This window comes from Berghia stephanieae, chromosome 8 (assembly GCF_034508935.2).
Source record: "Berghia stephanieae isolate SIO BIC M18660-M18661 chromosome 8, UCSD_Bste_1.3, whole genome shotgun sequence".
Taxonomy (NCBI): domain Eukaryota; kingdom Metazoa; phylum Mollusca; class Gastropoda; order Nudibranchia; family Aeolidiidae; genus Berghia; species Berghia stephanieae.
In genome coordinates this window covers 4,085,592-4,108,091 of record NC_088367.1, presented here as the reverse complement: position 1 = coordinate 4,108,091, position 22,500 = coordinate 4,085,592, and the positions used below count along the sequence as shown (strand labels likewise).

Sequence of the window (22,500 nt, the reverse complement as noted above, 5' to 3'; positions counted from 1 at the left end):
TGCTCAAAGTGACCTACATATTGAAAACTGTTCACAGATTTGGAACTATCTAACATTCCGACTGGTCATTATGTTCAACTTGACACACGGGTATGTTTAAAACTTTCACAAACAAAGCAGCGTGTTTACATTTGTTCCGAAATGCCCAATCGTTGGGCAGCAACAAATCACGTGATTGATGACTCGGTTGGACGAAAACCTGAATATAGATCGCTCCCATTCTCACACCAATATCAAATAAAGGTAAAAACGATCCTCGCATGTGAAAGGTTAATGTGAGGGGTGACCTGAATGCACTTGACGTAACGTTACATTACAAAACTTATCATAGCCGACACAATTATCAATTCATCCATTCATTCATTCATTCATTCATTCATTCATTCAGTCATACATCCATTACTAATAACCTCTTAAACAAAAGGAAAAGGTCACGACATTTGACCCAAGACTAACCCCCTAAACTCAATTATCTTTATATTATTATTAAAAATAACAGCTATAATAACTGTTACGTTATAGATTATCGTTACATGCTGTCCCTTCCATTCACCGATTTCCCACAATAATATTAATATTATTATCATTTCCTTTTATCTCACGGATAAGACAATAATGACAAACATTTATTCGGTCAACTGGACATGTGACCGCACATCGTGAGCAAATTTACTTGTCGGTCAGATCATAGCCATCGTTAATGGATAGCCTGATACTAAGACACCGTAGCCATCGTAAAGTTATAGCCTGGCACTGACCAAAAAATGCCAGTCTTTTGCCACAAAAGAAAACAAATCGTGAGTTGTATTCAATAGTTCAACCAATGGAATCACTTGTTTCCATGAGCTCTATTAACGACAACTCACTAGGCGGTGCAAAAACCTAAAAAATGACGTCAAACTGCCAGTCCTAGAATGTTCTAGTGTCAGGCTATATGTTAACGATGGCTACGCTAAGACCAACTAGGACTTATAGTTTGAGCTCATTTTTTAGGTTTGTGTGACGTCTAGTGAGTTGTCGTTAGTAGAGCTTAAGGAAACAAGTGATTTCGTTGGTTGAACTACTGAATACAACTCATGATTTGTTTTCTTTTGTGGTCAAAGACTTGTCTTTTGACGTCATTTGTTGGTCAGTGCCATGCTTTAACATAACTTATAGCCTGACACTAAGATCGCAGCTTTCGTCAACTTATTTTCCTGACACTGACCGTGGCCTTCGGAAAGTTATGGCCTGATACTGACCAAAAAATGACGTCAAAATGCCAGTCTTTGGCCACAAAAGAAAACAAATCGTGAATTGTATTCAATAGTTCAACCAATGAAATAACTTGTTTCCATGAGCTCTACTAACGACAACTCACTAGGCGGTGCAAAAACCAAATATTGACGTCAAAATGCCAGTCCTTTTGGATTTCAGTATCAGGCTATAACATAACGATGGCTACGCACTGACCAAAAACTGACGTCAAAAGACAAGTCTTTGGCCACAAAAGAAAACCATTCGTGAGTTGTATTCATTAGTTCAACCACATGTTTCCATGAGCACAACTAACAACAACTCACTAGACGCTGCATAAACCTAAAAATGACGCCAAAATATAAAGTCTTCGACAGTTCTAGGGCCAGGCTATAGATAGCATGCAGATGACGTCACTCAGGCCTTTGTTATTGTTTTTGCCATCCGCGTTTGTGAGTTGTTCTCACTAAACTGTATTAACCTGACTATAAACGTTCATGGTTACACAGAGTTTGTGTGTTGGTCCGTTATACTTCCGGATGGCAATTTTGTGAACTCCTTGGCCAAGCGCATTCTATCTATAGACAGAATGAAGATGATGTCATTCAAGTCTTTGTTATTGTTATTTGCCATCCACGTTTACAAGTACTTCTCACTAAACTATATTAACCAGACTATAGATAGAATGCGCTTGGCCAAGGAGTTCACAACATTGCCATCCGGAAGTATAACGGACCAACACACAAACTCTGTGTAACCATGAACTTTTATAGTCTGGTTAATACAGTTTAGTGAGAACAACTCACAAACGCGGATGGCAAAAACAATAACAAAGGCCTGAGTGACGTCATCTGCATACTATCTATAAACGTTTAAGGTTACACATAGTTGTGTGTGTTTGTACGTTATACTTCCGGATGGCAATGTTGTGAGCTTCTTAGCCAAGCGCATACTATCAAAATAACGAAGACCCACTAACACTGGTACCGGCTCCCTTGTTTCTGTTTGTGCGGCATGAGACACTTCACCGAAAGCGCCACCGATCACGTGAGAGGGTTATTGGAGCTCTATAAATTTTATTATTTATTCATCTATTTATTATTTTTTTAAAATTCTCACTTCGTTTTTTTTTTATACGTCCTCCAACAACGTTGTTTCGTCCAGAATTCCTGGACTCATCAGGGAGGTCGGTTAGACGTGTCTAGGACACCTCCCAGACATATCTAAACGAACTCCTGATGTCTCCAGGAATTCTGGACGAAACAACGTTGTTGGAAAATGTGTTAAAAAAAAACGAGGTGAGAATAAAAAAAAAAAAAAATTCGCTCCAAGAAACTGTCGAACACTCAACGTGGTTTCAGATAACTCCCCTCAATCATATTTATCTAATAAAATTAAATTCCCTATAGGGGAAATTTGTCTCTAGGGTCTATTCCAAGGGAAGACTGGAAAATCCCAGGCGTTAGCCGCAGTGCATTGCCGCAAATTGAGCTGAGGCGAGGTGACTTGCTCAAGGCCACACAGCGCAGCGGCGGGTGATCGAACTCCATACCTTTCGGGTAGGAAGCAAAGACCGTACCGCTGAGTCACACTGCCCCCATTTATTTATAGATAGTATGCGCTTGTCTAAGAAGCTCATAACATTGCCATCCGGAAGTATAACGGACCAACACACAAAACTGTGTGTATCCATGAACGTTTAAAGTCAGGTTAATACAGTTCAGTGAGCATTACTCATAAACGCGGATGACAAAAAAACAATAACAAAGACCTGAGTGACGTCATCTTCGAGCTATCTATATTATTTTTATATATTTTTTTGATCAGGTTAGTCAAATTATGAGTTGACAAAGGCTACACGTGTTACCGTTCATGTGGACAATGACTTCTCCTAGACTCTGTATAGGGAATGAGATTATCGGAAGAGTAGCGTCCCTTGATTGGAAGTCACGAGCGGAAAAGTTATTAGAGAGAGAACGTCATGTTAGTTGTGCGGCATGAGACACTTCACCGAAAACGAGGACGAGAGAGACGCATGCGTAAAACCATTTTGACGTTCTCTCTGTAAGGTGACGTCCAATCAAGGGACGCTACTCTTCCGCTAATCTCATTCCCTGTTTTGATTTTCTTGATATTCCCAGGTTGGAATGATGTGGGCTGGCACAACAAACAGATCCTGACCCCTAATATCAACAGGCTGGCTAGACGGGGGATTATATTGGACAACCATTATGTACAACCTACATGTACACCGTGAGTATTCATGCGTTGCTTATAGTCAATCAGCTCACAGTATTCGCCAGCCGGATATAAGGAATCAACACACGAAACAATGCTTTTATTTATTCATCTTAACAACGCCACTACCACATTATCTCATTCGTCTGTAGTGTTTCATTTATCTCTGTTTTGTTGATAAACGGTAAACTCGAAAAGTCCTTTTTATCTGTTTTCGTATATTAAATTGAAGCTTACATTCAATTTCACATTTTTATTTATCTATTTTTAAATAATCGGATTGTGGTTTAACATTGTTCCGTTCAGCCCATGTTCAAATTTTGCCAACGAGTCCAGCGTTCTTCTTCTTGGTCGTTGTAGTAGCCCCATAATTACAAGGAAAAAACTTGAGCTTTTGTATAGTGCAATATATCTACTAAACGTGCTCAAAGCGCTTTACAAAGGATCCCTGGCCAACAGCAACACATAATATTTAGGACGTGACATGATGCCTGTTAGACGATAATATTACATTTTTTTTCGGACTGAGACCACGCTGTTAACGACCAGGTACTCATTTTAAACCTGTGTACGGTGACATGAGAGAATGTGAGTGAAGAGCCTTTTCCAAGGACTCAATCATGCGCAGAGCGAGGCTCTTACCCAGGACTTTCCTATCCAATAGCGATTGTCATAACACAAGACCACATGTGACTTTATCAACGACCGCTATTATCGTTGATGGCTCAAAAGATTCATCTCGATCTATGTTGATTTCCACAATACAGAGTTTAATAATTAAAAAAGACCAGTGTCTGTTCCCCAATAGCCTTTATTACTCCGCAAATTTTGCGGTTTCTCCACTATCTAGTACTTTTAAAATTTAGCATCGCTGTGTAAAAAAAACAGACAAAAAACAACAACAAACAAAAAGAAGAAAAGGTAGTCCTTCGGAGCCATTAGGTGCATGGAGGCGGAGTTTATTCCAGTTTCCGCAGCGTGAAATTCACAATAACAATTGCTTGCTATCCTTTGGACAGGACGCTAATCTAACACAAAGTACTTTCCGCCAGGTCTAGAGACCCATCTGCCCATTCACTGCTGGGTAGACAGGGAGGGCCAGAAAGAAAAAGAAAATCTCTGGTATCTATCTTAGTTAGTCCTTTTTGTGTGTGAAACGAGTGGTCTATCTACTAAGCCATCGAGACCCCGAGCATCGATGTGTGCGCGTATAGATAGTATGCGCTGGGCTAAAAAGCTCACAGCATTGTCATCCGGAAGTACAACGGACCAACACACAAAACTATGTGTAACCTTAAAACGTTTATAGTCTGGTTAATACAATTAGTGAGAATTACTCCTAAACGCGGATGGCAAAAAAAAAAACCCAGACAAAACCAATAACAAAGACCTGAGTGACGTCATCTTCGTTCTATCTTTTAAGTCACAATAATGCATGTTCTTTTATTTTTCTTCAGATCAAGAAACAGTTTGATGACTGGAATGTACCCTTTCCACACCAAACTACAGGTAAAATCAAACCCGAGCTATAAATATCCACTAAATGTGCTCCAAAAAAAATTACGCCTAATATTGCCCATTACAACAAAGTTAAACTTGGCCCATAAGTCTGAAAATCCAACGGTTGTCAGACCTGCATATATGTACACGTGACATGGGCTGGAGATTATCCCCGTTCTCTAAAGCGTGAAACGGACAGTTGCAATTCGTTCTCATTATTTTCCTGTTCCCCCTTCTCTAAAAAAAAAAAAATACAAGAAAACATTTATTTTCTTCGGCAACAAAGCAATCAAGGGACCTAAACCTTACAATCTTTGATAATATATTTAATAACATTGTTATTTCCCTTTGTAATGAATTTAAGCCGAAATCTGTTCCCAAACAGCTTAGCTAATGTTATCTTTAAGTTCAGGCTTTTCGACGATTACTAAACAACTAATGTTAATAACATAGCCGGGTCTGTTCGATCTGGCGGAAGTACCTTCTGATAAACTATTGTCCTATCAAAATGCTAGCAAGCAATTGCTATTGTCCGTTTCACGATATAATAACCGGGATAAACTCCGGCTTTGTTGGGCCTAGTTGCTATGAAGGACTACATTTACTTATTTATTTGTAATTCATTGATGATATTAACGAACATAAGGGGCAGCCGGGCTTCGGGGTACTGAGTTCGATCACCCGCCGCTGCGCTGTACAGCCTTGAGCAAATCACCTCGCCTTAGTTCAAATTACGGCGATGCACTGCGGCTGACGCCTGACTGGGTTCTTCCAGTCTTCCCTTTGAATAAAATACCCTAGATCAAATTTTCGTGATAGTATGAATAAAGGGAATTTTTTATTATTTTTTTATTTATAGATATAACGAAGTTGGCGTCACTCAGGTCTTTGTTATTGTATTTTGCCATCCGCGTTTATGAGTAATTCTCACTAAGCTGTATGAACCAGACTATAAAATTCAAGGTTACACATAATTTTGTACGTTGGTCAATTATACTTCCGGATGGTAATGTTGTGAGTTTCTTGGCCAAGCTTACACATCTATATTATTAATAGATCGTATTGTATTTTTCAAATAAATGGCATTTAAAGAAAAGAATCTTAAATGAAGCGTTTTATCGTGTTATGTAATATCATCAATAGACATTATGCGCTTGGCTGAGAAGCTCACAATATTGCCATCCGGAAGTATAACGGACCATCACACCAAACTATGTGTATCCTTAAACGTTTATAGTCAGGTTAATATATTGTAGTGAGAATTACCCATAAACGCGGATGGCAAACAGCAATAACAAAGACCAGAGTGACGTCAACTTCATACTATCTATAAATGTTGAAGATAACACATAGTTTTGGGTATTGGTCGTTCTACTTCCGGATGGCAATTTGTGTGAGCTTCTTAACCAAGCGGATACTATCTATATTGTCATTGTCTTACCAACAGGAGGCGTTTGATCCATCCCAGCGTCTGTATCTACCATTGGAACACAAGACGATAGCTGAGAGATTGAAGGAAGCGGGATATGCCACTCATATGGTTGGAAAGTGAGTCGAGACTACGTCATCTTCATCGTCGTCGTCGTCGTCGTCATCATCATCATCATCATCATCACCATCATCATCATCAGCATCTTCATTATCATTATCATCATCAGCATCTTCATTATCATTATCAGTATCAGCATCAGTATCATCGTCGTCATCATCATCATCATCATCATCATCATCCTCATCATCATCATCATCATCATCATCATCATCATCATCATCATCATCATCATCATCATCACCATCTTTATCATCATCATCATCATCATCATCATCATCATCATCATCATCCTCATCATCATCATCCTCATCATCATCAACATCATTATCATCACCATCTTTATCATCATTATCATAATGGCTGGCTAAAATAAAAACAATGACTAAGATCTGAGTGACCATAATTTTGTTCCTTCTACTGTTACTCTTTTTTTTTTTCCAGATGGCATTTGGGTTACTGCAATGAGAAGTACACACCAACGGGTAGAGGGTTCGACTCCTTTTTCGGCTTCTACATCGGAAGTGAAAATCACTACACACATGTCAAACGTGAGTAGTGGACACCCAATACATACTATCTCAAAGTGGTGGGGGGGGGGGGGGGGGGAGGAGAGGAAAATGGATAGGGGGGGGCGGGGGGGGGGGGAGGACAATAGATTGGGAGGGGGAGTGGAAGGGGGGGGGGTGCGGAGGAGGAATTGAAAGAAAAGCTGAATTCTGTTAAATGATGTACATTTTACAATATGTGACCACTCGTCTCAAAACGGTATTAAGTCGGGATGATTAAGATGCTGAAAATAGAATTTGTAGCATAATTATCATACTTAAGTTGAGTTTATTTGCTTTATAGAGGAGAAGGAATATCATATTTTACTGTGCTAAATACCAACGTTTCATATTTTTGACTAGTTTAACTATAATTTGACTTTTTAGCATCTGGCCCATCCCGACTTAATACCGTTTTGAAACGACTGGTCACATATGTTTAATAATTTTCAATCTTGGGAGAACATTTTGGGGCTGGTCTTTATCACCCCAACTGGCTTTAGTCACCCCGACGTGTATATATAAGCAAGGCTGTCATCCGAACTCACTTATGGGCCGAGTTTAACGTTGTTGTAATGGTCAATATTTTGCGTCTTTTAAAAATATTTTTTTTATTTTTGATATTTCCATTACAACAATGAGCCCATGAGGAAATGGGTTATCAGACCTGCAAATATGTGCACGTCGATTGACCCCATTCCACGGGTATTTAGGGGTGTGTCTTTTTTACGAAACCAGCCGAAACCCGCCGATAACCATCGTCTCAGGTTCACACCCGACTGGTGTACGCTTCCCTGAGTTCCATAGTTGTCTACTTCCCATAACTTTGCCGGATATTGTCGGGTTCTGCCGGGTTTAGGCGGGTTTCGTAAAAAAAAGCACTGATTGCTTTTTTACGAAACCCACCGAAACCAGGTCCCAGGTTCACTCCCAAATGGTGTACATTTCCCTGAGTCCCAGGTTCACTCCCCACTGCTACCTACTTCCCGGGTTTCGTAGGGTTTCGGCGAGTTTCATAAAAAAGACACACCGGGTATTTAGTTTATTCCTACACAATCAATATCGGATAAACGCGATAACTCATAAATGTGTAACAATGTTTTTATCTTTGTTTTTAAGGGTTTTACAGCGCTTGCAACACATTTAGGTCATATCAGCGCCAGTAAAAAGGAAGAAAATGGGATAGTAAAGAATTCTAGAATTACAATTAAAGCACCCAAAAATAAGGCAGGCATAGGGGAATTGGCTCAAATAGAAAACAGATGTACATTCCAAGAGCTCACTATCAATATACTTAGTTATCGATAACCTAAATTCTCATCCAGACACAAGCACATGTCCCCACTAAGAGGAATACACTCAAATGTTTACAAATCATAAATAAAACATAAACAAAACATAATACAGTGCATAACAGAGAGATGATTTACAAGGGAAAAAATATCATCTCCCAAAACCAACTAACATTTAACTGTTTCACTCTAAGCCAGGGTATCCGAAGACAAAGACAGAAAGCATGTTGAAAAACAGATATAAGGGGATAGAAGACACATTATGTGCCTTCCTGCCCACTATGGGAGGTCTGGAACAGAATGTGTAACAATCAATAGGAATCAGTAGTCTGATGTCACGCCGCCCGGCAACGGCGGCCATCTTGGTTCTAAACAAAGAAAATCATTACTTTTTATTCTTCATGATGGCTAGAACTTTTCATTCCCTTTTCATAAGCCTTGTGATCAGAATGTGTAAAAGTCAAAACATGATCAAATTTATGTTTTTTCCCTCTGGAAACGCTTTTATGTCGCCGGGGAAATATTTCATACGGACGTCCGCCATTGTTCCAATAGTTTAGAGCCAATGTTACTGTTACCATGCGTCATTAGGAAGGAAGTGACGTTACGACTGTTGAAGAGTATTGATTTCTATATTACAGAGGATGAAATCAGTCGGCAGGCAGAAACTAGCTGGACGCTCTTCTCGGCAGGTCAGCTGATGATGAAAAGCCTTTTCAAAGTCAAAGCAACCGGTTTTGAGATGGGCAAGGACTTCCGGTTTAATACGACGGCTTGGACCGAGACAGAAGGGCAATATTCTACGGTAATCGTATTTTTATCAAAAGTACTGAGTACTAGAGATAGTACGTAATTCATTATATAAATCATGGTGTGAAATTTATCCAGTTTTAACTATTTAACCTTCGTACTCTATAAAGGAGAGAAAGAAATCCAATATGCAATTTAATAAGCAAAGGAAAAACTATAAAACAAGTTCAGACATTTAAATATCTTGGATACATAATAACTTCAGATGGCAGATGCAACACAGAAATAAAACGAAGAATTGCAATAGCTAAAGATAGTTTTAATAAAATGAGTCTAATTTTTAAAAACCACAATATCTCAATGACAACAAAACATAGGGTTTTGAAGGCCTATGTATGGTCAGTATTTTTATATGGCTGCGAAAGCTGGACAATTACAGAAGACATTAGAAAGAAACTGGAGGCAGCAGAAATGTGGTTTCATAGAAGGATGTTAAGAATCTCATGGACAGAGAAGAAAACTAATGAAGAAGTATTAGAGCAAGCTGAAACTAAAAGGTTATTAATTCGTACAATAAGAAAAAGACAAATGCAATTTTTAGGGCACCTAAATCGACATAAATGTATTGAACATCTTGCTCTCACAGGAAAGATAGAAGGTAAAAAGAGTAAAGGTAGACTTTATAGAAGACTTCGGCAAAGTCCCGGGTTTGAGAAATTTTGCCAAGATGAGGGATCATTTATATCGATTGATATTTGAAGGACGAGTTTTTTCGCCAAATTTTTAAATATTTGTTTTTCTAGATTACGGCAGATTAACTACTTAAACCTGCATTGCCAACTTATCCGTACTTTTTCAATGGAGGCTGGTCTATATGTCACCCTTTGCCTCAAAACGGTATTAGGTCGGGTTGGTTAAGATGTTGAAAATTGAATTTATAGCCAGAAATATCAGAATTGTGTTGAATTTGTATGTTTTATTGAGGAGAATGGATACCGTGTTTTAGGGTGCTTATGGCAACAATTTAAATGTTTGACCAGATTAACATTTAATTCAGATTCTAAGCAGCTGGTTCGTTCCGACATAATAACGTTTTGAGACGATGGGTCACATATGGTCTTGTAGTATGGCACTCGCTTTCGGATCGGAAGAAAATCCTGGGTTCGAGTCACACCCAGCGCATAGTTGAGTCCTTGGAAAAGACTCTCTACTCACTTTCTCTCACAGTACTCGGGTGAAAAATGAGTACCTGATCGGGAGGTCCTGGGTTCGAGCCTCGCTCGGCTCATAGTTGAGTCCATGGAGAATGATTTTTACCCACGTCCTCTCACCGCACTCAGGTGTAAAATGAGTACCTGGCCGTTAACAGCGTTGTCTCTGTCCGAAAAATATATAATCTCGCCTAACAGGCGTCATATCTCGTCCTAAATGTTAAATGTTCCTGTTGGTCAGGGACCCCTTGTAAAGCGCTTTGAGCACATTTAGTGGATATTGCGCTATAAATGCTCAATTTTAAAAAATTTATGACCCATGTCTAATATTTCAGTTCTCCTTTCCCCACAGCATGCATTCGCCAATCGTGCTACGGACATCCTTGCGAGACATGATCCCGACCAACCACTGTTCCTCTATCTCCCATTTCAAGCTGTTCACACTCCTCTTACGGTAAATTCATGTTGTTTCTATACATCATCATCATCATCATCATCATCATCATCATCATCATCATCATCATCATCATCATAATCGCCACCAACATCATCATCATCACCATCCTCATCATAATCGCCACTAACATCATCATCATCATCATCATCATCATCATCATCATCATAATCGCCACCAACATCATCATCATCACCATCCTCATCATAATCGCCACTAACATCATCATCATCATCATCATCATCATCATCATCATCCTCATCATAATCGCCACCAGCATCATCATCATCATCATCATCATCGTCGTCGTCTTCGTCATCATCGTCATCATTATCATCATCAGCAGCAGCACTATCGTCGTCGTCATCATCATCATCATCGTCGTTGTCGTCATCATCATCATCATCATCTTCATCAGTAGCAGCAGCACTATCATCATCATCATCATCATCATCATCATCATCATCATCATCATCATCATCATCATCATAATAATCATTGACACTATCACCAACATCATCATCATCATCATCATCAGCACTATCGTAATCACCATCATCATCATCATCATCAACATCATTGACACTATCACTAACATCATCAGTACTCAACATTCTGCCTCTCAGGTCCCCAAGACATACGAAAAAATGTACAGCCACATTCGAAGCCCTTACAGACGTGTATACGCTGGTAAGTTTGGAATAAAAACAACTTCTTTTCTACTCTCCCCAAAAATAGTATCACTTATTTACATCAGATTAACCCAAAAAATATTTGTTTTAAAATTCAAATTTTTAAAAATTAATAATAAATGTGATGTCAGATTGGCAAGCGTCAAATTCTTATATCTCATATTTTTCACGTTTTAACCCTCTCCTTACCACCCATAAGGAAATCGTCACATTCGTTACGATGCAACCAACAATTTTCTCATTCTGATTTCTCTCGTACATCACGAAAATTATAGAAATGCTTTGATTACAGCTATAAATACTAAACACTGTGTTATAGAGCTCACGTGTTACTTTTTTTGAATAAAAAACGTCTATATTTGTGCTGGTTGGGTGTGAATTTTCGGGGGAAATTCTAAAAATAGCTGGTAAGGAGAGAGATTTTCAAGATGGCTGACAAAGTTTGTATTGTCATTAAAAAAAAATAAAAATCGTATTTAAAAAATTTGGCCAGAAAACTCGTCTTTGAAATATCGATCGATTTAAATGACCCTCATCTTGGCAAAAACACTCTAACCTAGAACTTTCATAAAAGATCTCGCGAGGTCCTAGGTTTGATAGTTTTCTGCCGAGATGAAGATCGATATTTGAAGGACGAGTTTTCTGGCCAATTATTTTTTTATCGTACGTATTTGTCTCTCTAGAGTATGGCAGCTAACTGGTTAATCGATAGAGAAATATATTTTAACTTTCTTCTTATCAGCCATTTTCAGGATTTTCCCCAAAACTTCACACCCAACAAACACAAAAATATATTTTTACCACTCAAACACTATAGCTGTAAAGTTCTTGCGATAAATAATATCTTTAGCAAAACACGCTATCTATAGCCTGCGCGTGGCTAAGAAGCTCATAACATTGCCATCCGGAAGTATAAAGGACCAACACACAAAACTGTGTGTATCCATGAACGTTTATAGTCTGGTTAATACAGTTTAGTGAGAATCACTCACAAACGCCGATGGCAAAATACAATAACAAAGGCTTGAGTGACGTCATCTTCGTTCTATCTATAGTTGGTAAGGAGAGGGTTAAGGAATAGATTTCTGGCCAATTTGAAAAATAAGTTTAGTCAGAAAACGGCAAAGCCAAGCTCTGTGTTCATTTTTTTTCAGGAATGGTGAGTGCTGTGGATGAGGCCATTGGGAACATCACATCGGCGCTATACCAGTATGGATTTATGGATAATTTGTTGTTTGTCTTCACCAGTGATGTAAGTTAACCAACGGTGCCATAATCTGAATAGGGAATAAGATTAGCGGAAGAGTAGCGTCCCTTGATTGGACGTCACCGGGGGAGAAGTTATTTGTAAACAAACCAACTGCAAGCCAAGCGCTCAAATACAAAATTTATTATTCATATTTCTGTCCAAAAATGCATAACATTGATTATGATATGCATTTTTGTTCAGAAATATGAATAATAAATTTTGTATTTGGAGCGCTTGGTTTGTAGTTGGTTTGTTTACAAATAACTTCTCCCCAGCGACGTCCAATCAAGGGACGCTACTCTTCCGCTAATCTCATTCCCTATAGATAGAATGCGCTTGGCCAAGGAGTTCACAACATTGCCATCCGGAAGTATAACGGACAACACACAAACTCTGTGTAACCATGAACGTCATGCTAATTTGCTAATACAGTTTAGTGAGAACAACTCACAAACGCGGATGGCAAAAACAATAACAAAGGCCTGAGTGACGTCATCTGCATACTATCTATAGATGCATACTATGTAATAGTTGTATATACGGCTATGTGGTCTAGTGGTATGACACTCTCTTTCGAATAGAGAGTAAGGTCCTGGATTCGAGCCTCGCTCGGCGCATAGTTGAGTCCTTGTTATAGTTATTATTGTTATTATTATTATTATTATTATTATTATTATCATCATCATCATCATCATCATCATCATCATCATCATCATCATCATCATCACCATCATCATCATCATCATCATCATCATCATCATCATCATCATCATCATCACCACCATCATCACCACCATCATCATCATCATCATCATCATCACCATCATCATCATCATCATCATCATCATCATCATCATCATCATCATCATCATCATCATCATCATAATCACCATCATCATCATCATCATAATCACCATCATCATCATCATCATCATAATCACCATCATCATCATCATCATCATCATCATCATCATCATCATCATCACCATCATCATCATCATCATCATCATCATCATCATCATCATCATCATCACCATCATCACCATCATCATCATCATCATCTTCACCATCATCATCATCATCATCACCATCATCATCATCATCATCATCATCATCATCATCATCATCATCACCATCATCATCATCAGCATCATCATCAGCATCATCATCATCATCATCATCATCATCATCATCATCAGCATCACCACCACCATCATCATCACCATCACCATCATCATCATCATCATCATCATCACCATCATCATCATCATCATCATCATCATCATCATCATCATCATCATCATCATCACACATCACACACCATCATCATCACCATCATCATCATCATCATCATCATCATCATCATCATCATCATCATCATCATCATCATTATCATCCATTTCTTCAATGTCCCCACCAGAACGGAGGCATGCCTTACGTCGGGGGCAACAACCTGCCTCTACGGGGTGCCAAAGCCACTCTTTGGGAGGGAGGAACTCGGGTACCCACTTTCGTCTTTAGCCACACCTTGTTGAAGAAACGGGGTTACACGAGCAACAGGTGAGTTGGTATCACCGTGGCCTTCCTAAAGTTATAGATAGAATGCGCTTGGCCAAGGAGTTCACAACATTGCCATCCGGAAGTATAACGGACCAACACACAAACTCTGTGTAACCATGAACTTTTATAGTCTTGTTAATACAGTTTAGTGAGAACAACTCACAAACGCGGATGGCAAAAACAATAACAAAGGCCTGAGTGACGTCATCTGCATACTATCTAGAGCCTGACACCGCAGCCATCGTTAACTTATAGCCTGACACTGACCAAAAAAATGACGTCAAAATGCCAGTCTTTGGCCACAAAAGAAAACAAATCGTGAGTTGTATTCAATAGTTCAACCAATGAAATAACTTGTTTCCATGAGCTCTACTAACGACAACTCACTAGACGGTGCAAAAACCAAATAATGACATCAAAATGCCAGTCCTTTTGGATTTCAGTGTCAGGCTATAACATAACGATGGCTACACTGAAACCCAAAAAGACTGGCAGTTTGACGTGATTATTTGTTTTTTGCACCGCCAAGTGAGTTGCCGTTAGTAGAGCTCGTGGAAACAAGTGGTCCCATTAATTGAACTATTGAATACAACTCACGATTTGTTTTCTTTTGTGGCCAAAGACTGGCATTTTGACGTCATATTTTGGTCAGTGTCAGGCCATAACTTTACGATGGCTAAGGTATCACCTGTAGTCTAGCTGTGTTGTTTAAAGATGATGGTGATGGTGATGATAAAGAAGATGATACTATTGCGATGATAATAATGATGGTGGTAATAATAGTAAGAATAATAATATGTAATAACAACAACGATAGTAATCATAGTAATAATGATATTAATATTAATAATAATAATAATAATGATAATAATAATAATAATAATGATAATAATAATAATAATAATAATAATAATAATAACAATAATAATAAAAATAACAATAATAATAATAATAATAATAATAATAATAATAATAATAATAATAATAATAATAATAATAATAATAATAATAATAATAATAATAACAATACTACTACTACTACACTACTACTACTACTACTACTACTACTACTACTACTACTACTACTACTACTACTCATTACTACTACTACTACTACTAGTACTACTAATACTACTACTACTACTACTACTACTACTACTACTACTAATAATAATAATAATAATAATAATAATAATAATAATAATAATAATAATAATAATAATAATAATAATAATAATAATAATAATAATAATAACAACAACAACAACAACAACTCCAAACCCATCCCCACCCAAACTCTAACCCATCCCCAAATTCTCGTCCATTCATGACAGATTGATGCACATCTCAGATTGGCACCCTACATTGCTCCATCTCGCTGGACTCAAACCAGGTATTAACCAGTAGATATAATTGTGGAACATGGGGCCTCACAAAAAAGAACTTAGAAAGTCTCGATTCATACCACCGCAAACAATGCGCTTCAACAGTCGTAACGTCACTTCCCTCATAATAACGTATGATAACTCAGTAACTGGCTCTAAACTATCGGGAAAATGGCGGACGCCCTCATGAAAAGGGTATCCAGAGGGGAAAAAAAACATTATAAATCTGATCATGTTTTGAGTTTTACACATTCTGATCACAAGACATATGAAAAGTTCTAGCCATCATGAAGAATAAAAAGTACAGATTTTCTTTGTTTAGAACCATGATGGCCGCCGTTGCTGGGCGACGTGACATCAGACTATTGAATTCAATTACATCGCGTAATCGGAATCTATTGTCCAGAGACAATTACAAATATTGATCTCTATGAGAAAAACAGGGTCCAACTTCTGAGTACAATAATAAATGAACAGCGATGGAGGCTATTTGGTCACATCTTACGTCGAGAAGATAACATCCCAGCCCAAACTGCAATGATAGAATGTTTCCTTCATGGCAACAAATATGTAGGGAGACCACCGACATCAAAAGTAACTACCCTGCACCAGGACCTCTCTACATATCAGAAATTTCTATATTCAGATGAGGCCGAATTAATCCATGAAGAACTTAGAAATACTGCAGTGCCCTTCGTACTAAAGTCACAACAAGATCTTGACAGCCTCAAAACTCTGGCCCAGGACCGTGACCAATGGAAACAATTAACAACATGGATGGAGAGAGCAGCTATACTTATCGACCATGACTGAATCACACAATTCTCAGCAAGCGTCATTCAGTCTGTGAAGATTACTACTACTACTACTACTACTACTACTACTACTACTACTACTACTACTACTACTACTACTACTACTACTACTACTACTACTACTACTACTACTACTACTATTGTATGTATGTATATACATATAAAGCGTTCTTTTACAGTTCTACAGAACTTGTTTTTCTCTCTTTTTTTATTTTATTTGCTTCAAACCCGAGGAAGTGAAATGGGATTGTTGTTGTTGTTGTTGTCGTCGTTATTGTTGCTGTAGTTTCTTGTTACCCGTAGTGTTATCTGGCAGCTGAGGTTATCACAAAACGAGGTTAAAAGATCGCATAACTCACGGCCTTCAACTATTTCCTTGACTCTTCTCTGTAAGGAAAGACAATTGATTGTAAAATTGCCCTTTTTTTGTTTTCAAAATCTTTCAACAGATTTTAGCATCTGAGATCTTCACATATCGCTATAAAGCGTAGGCTACAACCTTTTTAAAATAATTGTAAGAGCACTTAGTTTGGAGACAAGATTTATCGCCTACTCAAAATTCAACCTTTCTCCCCCACTGAATCGGGCAGGGTTGCCAGTTTGTAATTTTCAATGCCATTTAGAATTTTTATTTTACTTTAAAACTGTCTGCTATTGAAGAATCGTTGTTTTTGCATTTTAAAACTGTCTTGAGTTTTAAAAGATTGAGTTTTCATGCCAACTATATTTTCGGTTTCGACTTCACCATGACAGACAGAACACCGTTTTTTCTTCAGATGGTGGGTCATAATACTCTTCAACAGTCATAACGTCACTTCCTTCCTAATGACGCATGGTAACTTAGTAACACTGGCTCTAAACTATTGGAAATATTTCTCCGGCGAGCATAAAGCGTATCCAGAGGAGAAAATAAGATAAATTTGATTATGTTTTGACTTTTACACATTCTGATCTCAAAGCATATGAAAAGTTCTAGCCAGCATGAAGAATAAAAAGTAATGATTTTCTTTGTTTAGAACCAAGATGGCCGCCGTTGCCGGGCGGCGTGACATCAGACTACTGAATCCAATGACATATCTCAATCTACTGTAACATGTGACCTTGAACTCTTCTAACTGTTTTCTGACCTCCACCAGATCCAGGACTTGACGGGGTGAACCAATGGAAAACCCTGACCATGGGTGCCAGATCGTCACGTACAGAAATGGTATACAACATAGAACCGTCTGGAAAAGGAGCGCTTCGTATCGGTTACTACAAACTATTCGTAGGAAGACCTGGTACTTATTATATTATAAACATTATAATATCGTACTTGACCGTTTTTGCGGTGCTCCTTTTTTCGAAACCCGCCGAAACCGTAGCCATCGTTAACATATAGATAGTATGCAGATGACGTCACTCAGGCCTTTGTTATTGTTTTTGCCATCCGCGTTTGTGAGTTGTTCTCACTAAACTGTATTAACAAGACTATAAAAGTTCATGGTTACACAGAGTTTGTGTGTTGGTCCGTTATACTTCCGGATGGCAATGTTGTGAACTCCTTGGCCAAGCGCATTCTATCTATAGCCTGCCACTAGAACCCTCTAGGACTGGCAGTTTGACGTCATTTCTTTAGGTTTGTGTAGCGTCTCGTGAGTTGTCGTTAGTAGAGCTCATGGAAACACGTTATTTTATTGGTTGAACTATTGAATACAACTCACGATTTGTTTTCTTTTGTGGCAAAAGACTGGCATTTTGACGTCTTTTTTTATTCAGTGCCATCGTGGCCTTCATAAAGTTATGGCCTGACACTGACCAAAAAAATGACGTCAAAATCCCAATAGTTCAACCAATGAAATAACTTGTTTCCATGAGCTCTACTAACGACAACTCACAAGGCGGTGCAAAAACCAAATAATGACGTCAAACTGCCAGTCCTTTTGGATTTCAGTGTCAGGCTATAACATAACGATGGCGACGTTGCCATGCTATATATAACTTTACGATGGCCCGCCGGAACCTACCAAAACCCGACAAAGTTATGGGAAGTAGGCAGCAGTGGGGAGTGAACCTGGGACTGGGTTTCGGCGGGTTTCGTAAAAAAGAAACACCACCTTATTTGTGGTTATGAATGGTATCATTATATTTTTTTTTGGTTCCATTGACCATTTTTTTTCTCACTTTTCTCACAAGAAGGTATGTTGTCATCAAATTGAATGAATTATTGGCGAAAGCCTAAGATTAAATAAACTTAGAAACTTTGAAACCTTAAAAAAAACTTGAGGTTTTATTGAGCGCAATATCCATTAAACAACCTCAAAGCGCTTTACAAGGGGTCCCTGGCCAACAGCAACACTTAACATGTAGAACGAGACATAACGCCTGTTAGGCGATATTACAATTTTTAATTCGGATAGAGACAACGATGTTAACGGTCATATACACATTTTACACCTGAGTAAAGTCCGAGGATGTGAGTAAAGAGGTTTTTTTTTTTTTCCCCAAGGACTCAACTATTCACCAAGCGAGGCTCGAACACACGACGCTTCCGAGCGACCCGAAAGCGAGTGTCACACCACAAGACCACATAGCCGCATACTAGTAACACACCACTGCTAAAAACATGATACATGTTTGGAAACTTTCAATATCGTAATTTTGATACGACTTTGGTACAGCAGGCCGGCAAAGTTTCTTAACCAATCGTGAATTTTTTATCAAACTTAGTATGTATTAACTTCGATTAAAGATAGAATGAAGTTGACGTCACTGTGTCTTTGTTATTGTTTTTTGCCATCCGTGTTTATGAGTACTTCTCACTAAACTGTCGGAACCAGAGTATAAATTAAAAGTTCATGGATACAGACAGTTTTGTGTGTTGGTCCGTTATACTTCCGGATGGCAATGTTATGAGCGTCTTAGCCAAGCGCATACTATCTATAGCAGGCAGGCATCGTTTCTTAACCAATCATGAATTTTTTTTATCAAACTTAGTATGTATTAACTTCAATTATAGTTAGTTCTTATTGCTTAAAAATTTTCGAATGTTTCTAATTTCTTCTTCGAATTAACCCGCTCCTTACCACCCATAGAAAAATCGTCACATTCGTTACGATGCAGCCAACATTTTTGTCATTCTGATTTCTTTTGTACATTATAATATTGGAACAAAAATGTTTAACAAAAAAAAAACTCTTGATCTATGTACAGCAAGAACTAACAGATTTAGTGTTTAAGTGAAGTAAATATATTTTTATATAGATAATATGCGCTTGGCTAAGAAGCTCACACCATTACCATACGGAAGTATAAAGAACCAACACACACAACTATGTGTAACCTTAACGTTTTATAGTCTGGTTAATACAGTTTAGTGAGAATTACTCACAAACGCGGATGGCAAAATAAAATAACAAAGACATGAGTGACGTCATCTTCATTCTATCTATAGGTGGGGTGTGAAGTTTTGGGGAAAATCCGGAAAATGGCCGGTGCGGTAAGGAGAGAGTTACTACAGCGTCATACTTTTTCCTGTTTTATTTTCTTCTCACACCCTATAGATAGTTCGAAGTTGTGGTCACTCAGGTCTTTGTTATTGTTTTTTGCCATCCGCGTTTATGAGTACTTCTCACAAAATTGTATTAACCTGACTATAAACGATCATGATTACACAAAGGTTTGTGTGTTGGCAGTTATACTTCCGGATGGCAATGTTGTGAACTCCCTAGCCAAGCGCATACTATCTATCGTTTTGATCGTCCAATCAAACAGTTTCAACCCGACATACCTTTTTATGTAGGTGGGTCACATTTCATTTTGACATTATATTCTCATATCTTCACAATTATGAAGTGCGGCTATGTGGTCTAGCTGTATAACACTCGCTTTCGGATCGGAAGGTTCTGGGTTCGAGCTTCGTTCGGCGCATCGGTGAGTCCTTTTGGAGAATGCTATTTACTCACATTCTCTCATCGTACTCAGGTGTAAAATGAGTACCTGGCAGTTAACAGCGTTGTCTCTGTCCGAAAACAAATTTGTAATATCGCCTAACAGGCGTCATGTCCCGTTCTAATTGTTAAATGTTGCTGTTGGCCAGGGACCCCTTTGTATTGCGCTTTGAACACGTTTAGTGGATATTGCGTTATATAAAAAGCTCAATTTTTATTTTCACCTAGTCCATTTCCAACATGATATAAGTGGGTGACGAGTGGGTGGCGATTAATTTGAGAGAAAAAAAAACAAAAAACAAAAACAAAACAAAAACCTCTAAATGAACACGACACGGGAAAAAAAGAAGGCGTGAACGAAACACAACAACAAGAAAAGGAGACATCAAATCAATACATTTCGGACAGGTCGACATGCGCACGGGGCAAGACGAGACGGCATGGGCTTAGGTTTAATCCCCGCTGATGATCGAGGAATATCATAATTTTTTAATTATTTTTTTTTTCGTGTGTGTGTTTTTTTAATGTTTAGTTTTGTTTGTATGTGTAAAATTCCCCCTCCCTCTCCCCCCCCCCATCACTCCCTCCCCCCTCCCCCCCCCCCCCCCCTTGTTCCAGGTCCTTACAACGACTGGTACCCATCGATGGATTACAGGAGAATTAACAGAGCCAGATTCAAGGGAAGACGACATGACAGAATCAGCTTGGGTGACCAGACATATCGGCTTTATAACCTCAGAGGTGAGGGAAAATACTATGGCATTATTATGGAGGAAATCTATTTTGTAAGAAATAATAACATTCAGAAAAGTGAGTGGAGCAGGCACTTATGTTGATAACAACAAGAGATGAAATGAGTAGGCAAGTGCCAGAAGAAAATAGAGAATTTTTTAAAATTTCGCGGCGGTGATGGGGGTTTGAACCCGCGACCTTAAAATTCCCTTTATTCATATCAAAGGGGGAAATTTGTCTCTTGGGTCTATTTTTGCAAGAGTAGAGTGGAATAACTGAAACAAACAAACAAACAAACACAACGGTAAAACGAAACTGTCCTACTTGTGTGTTTCACCCTCTCTTTACCAGCCATAGGACTGTGTAGTCTAGTGGTATGAATCGGAGGTCTTGGGTTCGAGCCTCATTCGGCGCATAGTTGAGTCCTTGGAAAAGGCTCTTTACTCACATTCTCTCACCACCGCACTGTAAAAAGAGTACCTGGCTGCTAATAATAGCGTTGTCTCTCTCGGAAAAAATTTGTAATTATACCTAACAAGCGGCATGTCTCATTGTACATGTTACGTGTTGCTGTTGGTCAGGGACAGTTTGTAATGCGATTTGAGCACGTTCAATGGATATTGTGCTATATAGACGCTCATGGTTTTTGTTAATCGTCACTTGTAGAAAGCAATTATAATTTTTCTTATATATATGTATATATATATATATATATATATATATATATATATATATATATATATATACTGTATATATATATATATATATATATATAATATATATATATATATGTGTGTGTGTGTGTGTGTGTGTATTGTACATTACAAAGTTTTACCATAACACAACAACAGGTAGACTGGCTTAAGATGAAAATATGAAAACATGTGTATGGCACCCTGCCAGTTTGAATAAAACACCCAATAAGTATCAACCAGCCTCGACTAGGAGTCAAACCTTAGACCTCCTGATTAAGACGATCACATCCCAACGCCAAGTAGACTGAAGTCGAGAAAGAGCTTTATGACGGAAGAAAGCATCAACCTGATCATAGAGCTGTACCCAGACTTTCCACATGGAGGGACTGGGACAATCACGCAAATGAAGCTGTTGAAGATCCGAGAGAAGAACTGCCCTACGGAACTGAGCTCCCCAAGAATGAATGGGGAACACTGAAAAGAGCACGAGCAAAACTTGGGAGAACAGCTGGAAGCCTGAACATAGTGGGGAACTGGTAAAGACTACCTTGCGTACATTTGGTTGCCCAGAGCTGACGATTGAGCACAACCTTAGAGATTGCCAGGACGGGCCCAGTTGCACTGATCATGATTGAAGAGTCTGCTCCCGAGATGCTGTGGAGTGG

At 38.5% G+C, this 22,500-nt stretch overlaps 1 protein-coding gene across 1 annotated transcript in view; it reads left to right on the top strand.

Annotated features, from left to right (window-relative positions):
• The window catches only part of LOC144978041 (arylsulfatase B-like), a 40,938-nt gene that overhangs the window by 17,675 nt on the left and 763 nt on the right, over nucleotides 1-22,500 (top strand). Inside the window, exons 3-14 of the mRNA XM_078923525.1 lie at nucleotides 3,378-3,489; nucleotides 4,932-4,983; nucleotides 6,422-6,522; nucleotides 6,968-7,074; nucleotides 9,005-9,168; nucleotides 10,677-10,778; nucleotides 11,405-11,468; nucleotides 12,625-12,722; nucleotides 14,140-14,279; nucleotides 15,614-15,672; nucleotides 17,616-17,759; nucleotides 21,027-21,149. Of these exons, the coding sequence (XP_078779651.1) occupies nucleotides 3,378-3,489; nucleotides 4,932-4,983; nucleotides 6,422-6,522; nucleotides 6,968-7,074; nucleotides 9,005-9,168; nucleotides 10,677-10,778; nucleotides 11,405-11,468; nucleotides 12,625-12,722; nucleotides 14,140-14,279; nucleotides 15,614-15,672; nucleotides 17,616-17,759; nucleotides 21,027-21,149 (1,266 nt within the window). The remainder of the gene's footprint in view (nucleotides 1-3,377; nucleotides 3,490-4,931; nucleotides 4,984-6,421; nucleotides 6,523-6,967; nucleotides 7,075-9,004; nucleotides 9,169-10,676; nucleotides 10,779-11,404; nucleotides 11,469-12,624; nucleotides 12,723-14,139; nucleotides 14,280-15,613; nucleotides 15,673-17,615; nucleotides 17,760-21,026; nucleotides 21,150-22,500) is intronic.